This window comes from Sorghum bicolor, chromosome 6, assembly GCF_000003195.3.
Source record: "Sorghum bicolor cultivar BTx623 chromosome 6, Sorghum_bicolor_NCBIv3, whole genome shotgun sequence".
Taxonomy (NCBI): domain Eukaryota; kingdom Viridiplantae; phylum Streptophyta; class Magnoliopsida; order Poales; family Poaceae; genus Sorghum; species Sorghum bicolor.
Genome location: NC_012875.2, coordinates 33,897 through 44,714, shown reverse-complemented (window position 1 = coordinate 44,714; position 10,818 = coordinate 33,897). Strand labels below are relative to the sequence as shown.

At 41.6% G+C, this 10,818-nt stretch overlaps 1 protein-coding gene across 1 annotated transcript in view; it reads left to right on the top strand.

Moving 5' to 3' along the window:
• LOC8080229 (probable LRR receptor-like serine/threonine-protein kinase At1g06840) overlaps positions 1-9,908 on the top strand; it is a 14,683-nt gene extending 4,775 nt beyond the window's left edge. The window contains exons 6-17 of the mRNA XM_021462926.1: positions 524-610; positions 1,424-1,492; positions 1,655-1,723; positions 1,853-1,924; positions 2,338-2,424; positions 2,508-2,576; positions 3,393-3,883; positions 4,541-4,693; positions 4,915-5,198; positions 8,220-8,271; positions 8,693-8,943; positions 9,036-9,908. Coding sequence (XP_021318601.1) covers positions 524-610; positions 1,424-1,492; positions 1,655-1,723; positions 1,853-1,924; positions 2,338-2,424; positions 2,508-2,576; positions 3,393-3,883; positions 4,541-4,693; positions 4,915-5,198; positions 8,220-8,271; positions 8,693-8,943; positions 9,036-9,545 — 2,194 coding nt within the window. The 3' untranslated portion in view covers positions 9,546-9,908. The remainder of the gene's footprint in view (positions 1-523; positions 611-1,423; positions 1,493-1,654; positions 1,724-1,852; positions 1,925-2,337; positions 2,425-2,507; positions 2,577-3,392; positions 3,884-4,540; positions 4,694-4,914; positions 5,199-8,219; positions 8,272-8,692; positions 8,944-9,035) is intronic.

The following is a 10,818-nucleotide window of genomic DNA, read 5'->3' as shown; positions in this document are numbered from 1 at the left end:
TTTTTTAAAAAAATTTAAGTCATTTGGATGCCAAAATAATTTATTAAAGTTTTAAAGAACAAAGGTCAAAAGGGAAAAAATATTGCATTGTTAGGGATGGTCAGTTTCTTGTTGGAGGGCAAGCGGGTTACATGGGAGGAAAAGGTGTGCCCTGGGTTCATGGGTTTTTTTTTTGTGGGGGGGGGGGGGGTTGAGGTGGCTTTTTTCTTACAATTGTTTTGGGGCCAAAAGAACATCTTTTTTATTTGATTATCCCTGTTGATTATCAGGGACACTCACATCCCCGCTGGTGGGCAACTAGCTGGGATACTTGTGAGCATCCCTATCATTTTCACGGTCATGGGTTACAAACCTGGATGGCTAGCATGTTCTATAGAATTGTAGTAGTGTCGATTCAGTGTACAAAAAATCATTGCGCATTGAGCTGCTTGTTTTCTTGAAATATTTTAATACACATTTGCAATTTCAGTTTGGAATTGCATTGCATCCATTGTCCCTTTAGTTTCTAACTACATCTTTTTAAAATGATTTGCAGACAACTGGACAATAATAATTTCTCTGGAAGTACAATTCCTTCATCTTATGGCAACATCTCAACACTTCTGAAATTGTAAGTCTGCTTTATCTCCTTTTGCATTCCGTATTCTTATATGAGTTGTCACGTAAGTTTTTGTATCAGTAATGGGAATCCACATTTGTTTGACAACCCTCATCATTATTTGCCAATTACAATGATGCCTTTGACGACATCTTCTATTTTGGTTTTGGATGTAATTCGTCTCTTTTATTTTTTAAGTCGTGCATAGTGTCGACTCTCCAAATGCAACGACATTGCAATAGCATTCGCGTTGCATTTGAGAGGGGTTGTTAAGATATAATAGTCAAGGATATTAGTGTAATCTCCTAGTCTAGGGTTTTCCTCCTGTGTCCCTCATGTCCTCTATATATAGTCTCCATTGGGCTTCAATATTATTATCCAGTTAAGTCACTCTTTATTCGTAACATACATATCATGGTATGAATCACAAATTGAAGATTAAAGGATCATCCCTCCCAACCAAAAAGAAAAAGAATTGTCAATCCTAATCTAGCAAGAGCAAGCATGAAACATCATGATATATATACCAGATATTTAACCTATTTTAGAAATAGTTCAATTTTTTGAATTTTATTGCCACATGTTTCGCTAAAATTTGTGGCAGTATAATGCCAAATTGCTGGCATGTACATAGTAGACATCCAGTTCTTTACCCAATATGGCTAGCATCTCAGGACACTGGCATTTGAATGCCTTGCAAATTAAGGTGTAAAGCTTTAATGCATCTCAAGAATTCAAGTTTGCTTCATATTTATTCCTCCTCTCTTTTTTTCCAGCAGCGTTTATCACAGTTTATATTAATCTAATTAATACTGTCACCATCAGGAGTTTGAGGAACTGCAGCTTGGAAGGACCTGTTCCTGACGTCAGTGGAATACCCCAACTTGGCTACTTGTATGTGTAAAGTTCTGTACTGCATAATCACCTTTTAGGAAAAGAAATTACCCTTTTTTGTTATTAGGAGAAAAATTATTAGTTTTTTGGATTTTTGCACATGACGTTTATGAGAATTTGGCAAGTTATCTTTTGTTCTCATCTTTGTCCAATGTGTTTCAGGGATCTTAGCTGGAATCAGTTGAGAGGTCCAATACCAGCCAGCCAATTTGCGAGCAACATAACTACAATGTATAAAACAGAACCCTTGCAGCCAAATCATTGTATTTTATTTATTATACTAAACATTTGACAAAATCTATCATTTATTGATCATTTTGATTGCATAGACAGTGATTCTCACATATTCATATTGTGCAGTGATCTTTCCCACAATTATCTTAATGGTTCCATTCCAGGAATTTTCTCTGGCCTTCCTAATCTCCAAAGATTGTAAGTATGACCTAACCCTTTTTGCACTATTTATTTGTTAGTGTCTACAACAACTATTATGATCTTTGTATCATTTGTAAAAGACTTTGCATAGAGGATAGGTCTATAGATATTGAGGGTAATAACATTTGTGGTGGAAGCCTTTACACAATTCTTTCTTAATAGTAACAGTTACAATATGCTTCCTTGTAGAGGGCTCTCCTTTTATATAAATTTAATCTAATAGATAAACAGAGTAACCACAAGATAAAATCAATGTGTTCTCAGTACTTCTGCAGGCCCATCCCATGCTTTCAAAAAATATTTTCCTTTCACTGAGGATAGTTTGTTTCTCTCAAACAGCCAGATGGTAGCTATTCTCTGAAATAATCTGTCATATCAGGCTGAACTGAAACTAAATTGTCTTTGCTCAGGTCACTTGACGACAACAACTTGACTGGTTCTGTTCCATCTAATATCTGGCAAAATATTGATCTAAGTGGAAATAGAAGTCTTACACTGTAAGACCTTCAAATCTTCAATCCTTATCTTATTTTTCTAGAACAAGATAATGATAGTCTAATTCTCTAATGAATATTTACAGGGATTTCCAGAACAATTCTCTCAACAATCTGTCAACTCCTCTTTCACCGCCTGCCAACGTTACCATCCTGTATGCATTTCTATTTAATATGTTTCTTGTTATTCAGAGAATCTTGACTTGTTAGAGAGATATTATGTTGTCACTGTCGGTCTGATAATCTTGGCTAAAGAACTGATGCTGACATATATATTTTCTGGTAGCTTCAGAAGTAGTGTAAAACTGTAAATTCCATAAAGTCTGAACAATGACATGTGCAGCATCTTTTGTTTGAATATCAGAACATATCAGCATATAAGGTGACAACCTTTGTAGTCATCCATCTTGTGCCTCAGTATACGGGGTCCTCAGCTTAATTTTTTCTATGCTTAGTTGTTCCAAAAAAATGCTTATTAAATTGATTGATGCCTGTGATTTTACTCTGTTTTCCATTTAAGCTCCCATAAGTGAAGGTCAATACCTAACCTTTCTAGGAGAACCCAAGTCCAAAGTAATTGGTGGTTCCATGTGAAATTGAGTTGAGGTGCTATGATTGTTGCATGTTAGAATAACATTAAATTATATGATCCTTTTGTATGATTTTCGCATTTGGACATTTACGTATTTCTTCTCTAGCAAAAGGGATTGTTTGATGAATAGTTCTTATAATATGACGATGTAGGCTCTCAAGTCTCATGCATGTTTGCAAGAAAAAATATCATGATGTAGACTATAATTTTCTTGATTCTAATTAAAATACTAATGAATACTTTTACCCATTGTTATTTGGAGAAGAAAATGTTGTTCACGTCAAAAACTGGAATGGATATTCTATAGAACTTGTACTTTTTACTTGTGCAGCTATATTTGTAGGACCTGATTTTTTTTTATTTAACTTGTCATGTTTAGATTACATGGAAACCCAGTTTGCGCTGCGCAAAACCAACTGAACATTTCTCAGTATTGTCAATCAGCAAATGTTGTTGTACCTGAACCTGGAGGTTCCGCAGATAACAGTACACTTTGTCAACCTTGCGACCTTCCTTTCGAAAGAATACCATTATCACCAATACCATGCATATGTGCCATTCCAGTTTATGTGGATTACCGGCTTAAGAGTCCTGGGTTCTGGAATTTCATTCCATATGAATCCCAATTCCAACAGTACTTATCATCTGGGCTTTCATTGTCATTATACCAATTAGAAGTTTCTACTTTCATGTGGGAAGAAGGCCCAAGGCTGAGGATGGACCTGAAACTGTTTCCAAATAACACTCCCTATTTCAATGCAAATGAGGTGTTGAGGCTTAATGGTATGTTCACAGGTTGGCAGATTCCAGACTCTGATATATTTGGTCCCTATGAACTTCTCAGCTTCAACCGAGGGTGGTACAACACCAGTATGATATCTTTTCTCACATCTTTTATTTTGTTTCTGTATTGTCCATTTATTGGAGGACTCTGTTTTTTTACTATGATAAGGATGCCTTATGTAGTTAAACTTGAATCTGACCAGTAACTGTGAGAAACATATGTGACAAATAACTGATGTCACTTGGTGATAGTGAGCAAGTTATGAAAAGATGTATATAATACTAGGTCCTACTCTTGTGTTAGCTTCTTAGCTGCTACTCCACATTGGTAAGAATGGTGAACGTGCTGCAGTCACAACATGAGTTTGGTCATTTGGGCCAGTAGTGATTGGTGGATATTGAACTCAACCTACACCCTACAAGGGTTAAACCTTTTTAAATATTTGGAGGTTTACAGTTTTTTTTTCATATATACATATTAGTATTATAGAAACATTTTACAAAAACCTTGACGTACAAGCCTAAAATTTATAATCAGAATATTGATATTTTGGGATTGAATATGTGGAATGTGGTATAACACTGACATGATGCTGTTGGTCAAACATGCCTACAAAAGTTAGTGTTATGGAAAATTTCACCAATGTATGTTTTCTGCATATTCTAGAAGATCCATTTAAATTTCCGTAATCGTAGCAAGTCTAGAAGATAGAGGGCTCACCTATTCTCATGCTGTCTTTCCAGTATTACCACAGGGTGGGAAGTCTGGTCTGAGTACAGGTGCCATCGTTGGGGTAGTCATGGCAGCATTTGCTGCAGCTGCCATTCTTTCATCCCTCGTTACTATCATTATACTGCGGAGACGTTCAAGAAATTCTTCTTCAAAGAAACGCTCTGGTAAATCCTCCACCTCTACTTTTATGTTCTTATAAACAGTTAAAAATTAGAAAGTTTGCATTTTTTTTTCTAAAAATTGTAAGGTGTTCCAATGCCCTCCTCTGTATTCATTTATTTACTATTTTAGTAAAGGACTTACTGTGCATATAACAATATGTCAATATATCCTTTCCATATAAGTTATGTGCTGTTCAAATGACAAGGTTTTATTGTCGATGTAGCGAAAAGAATTTCAATGAAAATTGCTGGTGTAAAAGACTTCACTTTTGATGAATTGTCACATTGTACACATGACTTCAATGATTCAACACTAATTGGCCAAGGAGGGTATGGCAAGGTATACAGAGGTGTGTTGGCTGATGGAACAGTAGTAGCAATAAAGCGAGCACAGCAAGGGTCTCTTCAGGGTTCAAAGGAATTCTTCACAGAGATAGAATTGCTATCGAGGCTGCATCACCGTAATCTAGTCTCTTTGCTTGGTTATTGTGATGAAGAAGATGAACAGGTAGTCCTTTCAAAACCTTTTTCTTTGTTTTTCCCTCTGAAGAAGACAAATTTTAAACTCAATTTCATGTTGGTGATTATTCAATTGATTGCTTGTTTTGAACTGAGTTGTGGAAAAGTTCACTTACAAATTTGTTGGTTCTAATGCACTTGTGGAAGGAAGGTTTCTGCTATCATCCTATTTCTTGTAGAGCTATTCAATGAAGTGTTTATTGATAGTAGAATGCCAACAGGCTTAGATTGCTTAATGATGGGAGTTACAAGAGGGTTACATATAAATAGCCAGGATACAGGAGTAGCCCAAAGGGCCAGGCCAGCCTGGAGGAGGCAGCGCATACAGATAGGAAGTAAATACTCTAACACCCCCCGCAGTCGGAACGTCGTTAGAACGAACGTTACTGGAGCGAGGAAGGAAGCCCCTTGGTGAAGACATTGGCGAACTGCGACACGGTGGGAACATGAAGAACACGGACAGCCCCAATGGCGACGCGTTCCCGGAGAAGTGAAGGTCGATTTACACGTGCTTGGTGCGTTGATGTTAAACGGGATTGGTGGAGAGGTAGCTCCTGCAGAAGTTGGAGAGAACAAAAAAAAGTGTCAGACTGTAATCGAAGAGGAAAAGTCCAAAGAAAATGGGAGCAATCATCAAGAATAACTAAATAATATTTGAATCCGGATACACTGACAATTGGGGACGTTCACAGGTCACAATGTATCAAATCGAAATTTTAGATGCTCTTGACAAGGAACTGGTAAATGGCAAGCGGACATGGCGACCAAGTTGACAAGCATGGCAGAGGGAGTCATCATCGGGCTTGTTGCAGATAATCGAAGGTGACTAGGCGAGACTCTAAAGAGTAGCCTTTCCGGGGTGGCCGTGGTGACGATGCCAAGTAGTCGGGGAGGGAGTGGCCATAAGAGCGCAGGAACTAGAGGGCGATGACGGGAGCTGCAAGGTGTAGAGGGTCCCCAAGCTGTTACATCGAAGGAGGATGGTCCTGGTAAGGAGATACAGAAACACCAAGTGGGTCAAACTCAACAGAAACGAGATTATCACTAGTGAACTATCGAACAGAAAGAAGATTTTTAATAATGTCAGGGGCTATAAGAACATTGTTGAGACAGAAAGGACCAGGAAGAGTGGAGTATCCGGTGCCAACAACCGGGAGGGTGGCACCATTACCTACAATAATGGAGGAAGGAAAAGAGGAGGATGGTGACATGGTAACCATACCAGGGTTGGAGGCAATGTGAGAAGTGGCATCTGAGTCGACAACCCAGTCCGAGGAGCTCGGTGGCGGGGTGAGGGTGACGATACTGAAGGCGTTGGTGAGGGACTGGGGATCCCATGGTGACCATGCAGGAGGGGGCGCCTAGAAGTACGTCCTAGGGGTTGGAGGCAGAATGTAGTATGGTGGAGGCATGCCGGTCACCAGAGCTTGATGTTGAGGCGGAGGTGGGCCGGCACGAGGTGGTGGACCGTGAGAACCACTGGGGGTGGACTCGGGCCACATGTGAATGGACCCGATCCACGGGTTGAGGGAGGACCACTGCGAACCGCCTGATGAGCCACCATTGCAAACCGCCTTGGCCACGCCCACCACGACAACGCCGTCCATGGCTGCTGCCAGACGATGCCCTCTAGCGACCTGTGGAGTGACGAGCTAAGACATGAACTGGAAGCGCTTGTTGAGGCCATGCAGAATGTTCAACATGAGTGTATGGTCGGTGATGGGCTCGCCAAGATCAGCAAGGGCATCAGCCATACTCTTCATCTTGCGGCAGTAATCGTCGATGGAGAGGGTGCCCTGGGAAAGGGTGCGGAACTCGTGTCGAGCAGCATGGCATGGGACTCGCGATTGTTTAGGAATTGTTGTTCAATTCTGAGCCAAGCCGCCCGAGCAGTGATGCTATCATGCTCGTGGATGATGTCCAGGAGGACGGTGGAGATGGTGTTGAAGAGCTAGGAGACGACCACACAGTCCATGCGACACCACGTCGGATCGTCAAAGCGGGAATCGTCACTGAGGACATGGTCCTTTAGAGCGAACCCGCCGAGGATGATTAGGACGTAGCGGCGGCACTTGGAGTAGTTGGAGGACTGGAGATGGAGAACGATGGGAATCAAGTTCAGTGGGGGCTGGCTGTGCAGATGAGTGATGGCTGCGGCTTCGGAGGAGACGGAGTGGTCGTCGTCGTCATGAGGGTCATTGTCCTAGAGGGATTCCGCGTGACGACAGTCGCGGAGAGCAGTGTCCTGCTATTCTAGGGCGTCAGCCTACGCGCGCTCCTTGGAAAGGGCGTCAGCAGTGGCACGAACACATTCCTGGGCAGCGGCGGCGGATTTGAGGCCGCCCTCCTCCTGGAGTTGCTGTCTGCGCTCGGCGTTGGTGGTGCGCAAGGAAGTGGCCTCCTCTTCCATCGTCTTGGCGGTGGCGAGGGCTTCGTCGTGGAGTTTGGCCGCGGTGGAAGCGATTGAGGCGCCGGAGCTGTGAGTCGCCAAAGTGGGGCGCGGCAGCCGAAGGAGCCATTGGGGCCATGGGCGTGGCCGCTGACACGGCGGGCACGGCACAAGGCGGGCGCAGCGGCCGAAGAGACGGGCACGGGCACCGAGAGAAGTGGAAGCGGAAGGGTGGGCGGGAGCCGGGAGGGGAAAGGTCACAGGACCAGATTAGTCTCGTGATACCATGATAGTAGAATGCCGACAGGCTTAGATTGCTTAATGATGGAAGTTACAAGAGGGTTACATATAAATAGCCAGGATACGGGGTTAGCCCAAAGGGCCAGGCCAGCCTAGAGGAGGCGGCGCATATAGATAGGAAGTAAATAGTCTAACATTTATTGCTTAGTTAACAAGTGTCCCCTGTTGGTAGGTTTTATTTATGTTTCTTTTCTGTAGAACTTTCTTGTTGGTATCCCATCTTCATGGAAATCATGATATACATGGAGTTACTAGTAGGTGTGCCTTCCCTTCAACATTATTACTGTAAAGTAGCCTGACACTGCTAATCCTATATTGCAGATGCTGGTATATGAGTATATGCCCAATGGAAATCTACGTGATCATCTTTCAGGTTAGTCCTTATTCACTGCCATTGTAAGCACTTAAAATTTAACTATAGTGATGCAATTGGACCCAACAAATAGAATTGAAAAAGTATCACAAATCCTATGTTTGTCACGTGTGATTTTTGCATCCAAGCAGTTTCTCCATCTGTATTTAATCTTCCTTTTGCTATGGTGACATATAAAACCACATTGTTCATCCTGACATTCAGCTATAAAATGTAATGAAACTATGAATTTGTGCGTCTTTGTTATGGATCATTATACACTCATATTAACCCATGTTCAAAAGTCATGCCACCAAATTATATAACAAAATGTTCCATGAATACATTATACATGTCATCTTGCAGAACTCCATAATTATAAATATATAAAAAAAGTTGCTGCCTTTCTGACCTGACAAGTTTCATGAACACTTGTTTGCAGCTAGAGCAAAGGCGCCTCTAGATTTCCCCATGAGGCTACGGATCGCGCTGGGATCATCACGTGGTATCCTGTATTTGCACACAGAAGCAGATCCCCCAATATACCATCGTGACATCAAAGCTAGCAATATTCTACTGGACTCAAAGTTTGTTGCAAAGGTTGCTGATTTTGGTCTCTCGCGTCTTGCTCCACTGCCAGAAACAGAGGGGAGTGCCCCTGGTCATGTCTCCACTGTCGTAAAAGGCACCCCGGTAAATAGGCTATACCATACCTTAAAGTGCTTCCTATGAAACACACCGTACATCATGACCAATACATATGTTCCTCTCTTGATTTTTTGTAGGGTTATCTCGACCCAGAGTATTTCCTCACTCATAAGCTCACGGACAAGAGTGACGTGTACAGCCTCGGTGTTGTGTTTTTGGAACTACTGACTGGGATGCAGCCAATTTCTCATGGAAGGAATATAGTCAGAGAGGTTTTGGCAGCCAATCAGTCAGGGATGATATTCTCGGTAGTTGATAACCGGATGGGCTCATACCCTGCTGAGTGTGTGGAGAAGTTCTCTGCGCTGGCGCTGCGGTGTTGCCAGGATGAGACGGACTCGAGGCCATCCATGGTGGAGGTGGTTCGGGAGCTAGAGATGATATGGCGCATGACGCCAGGGACAGAGAACATAGCATCCTCAGAGTCTGGCGTCCTTGGGATGGGCTCGAGCAGCAGCAATACCACCAGCACACCCACAGCGTCAGGGTCGCGGATGGCTTCTTCGGATGATCACTACATTTCGTCCATGGAGGTCTCCGGTAGCAACCTGCTTAGCAGCGTTATGCCCAGCATCAATCCGCGCTGACCAGCAGGCGCATTCTATGCATTTTTATGTTGATAATGATATTGTTATAGATAGTAAAGATGGCATGGATCTCTCGGTGTATGCTAGTATATATTAGTGTTTTGCAGTGCTTAATGATGCCTGTGACTTCACCGTGTGCATATTTTGCATCGAACTTAGAGAAAAATAGTTCAGGTTTGAGTGACTTTTGTTCTAGTAGTGTATATATGTAAACTGAGATTCCTTGACTTGTCAAGCGTTCATTTGTGTTGTGTGAGGTTGTGGGCTAGGGCCTAGTTATGAACTAGGCCTGTTGGCCCAACCTAGCTAGTTTCACCATCGAACTTTTCTTCCATTTCATTTCTAAACACTCTACTTTTCCTCCCCTGAGACTGCGAAACCAGTAATAGTATTTCTTTGTGCATTTGGTAAGATTAAAGGGGTATTTGGACCTACTTCATAAATTTTGTTTCACAACCTTCACCATGGAGCAGCTTCAAAAAAAAAAAACTCACAACTCTACTCTTTTTCTCTGAAAACCATGTGTGGAGCTAAAACTGTTTGGATAAAAAACATGAAGCGGAGGTGAAAAATATGGAGGGGTTATTTTTGGAAACATGCTGTGATATTGAACTGAGGTCTTGTTTAGTTCACCTTAAAACCCAAAAACTTTTCAAAATTTTCTGTCACATCGAATCTTACCGCATATATATGAAACATTAAATATAGATAAAAAATAACTAATTGCATAGTTTGTCTGTAATTTGCGAGACAGATCTTTTGAGTCTAGTTAATACATGGTTGGATAATAATTTTCAAATGTAAATGAAAGTGCTACGGTAGCCAAAAACATTTCATCTTCACAACTAAACAAGGCCTAAATATGCAAAACGGGGAATGAGAAAAAAGATTGTATTTCGTATGATCATAGGATTCAGTGATACAGAGTAGTTCAGAAGCTGATGTCCGTCCCCTTGCACTTTGTAAGCAATAATAACCAGTTAGCAGCCAATGAGAACGCGTCCGAACAACCGTTCATAGTAATGGCATCACGCACAGCTCCGCAAAATGAGCATGTTGAAATTAATTACCACTTCAGATGACAGGCCAAAAAAAGTTATCAAATAAAGCACACTGTTTATTTATCACTACGTGTTTAACGCTAACAAAGGTTCAGATATATATGTGTATTACACCCTAATCGAACTACACACACCATCTCGCCTATATCACTGACAAAGTTTTAGACATTTGAAAACTAATGTTCATAATTGAAATTTAGAGCATCTCCAAG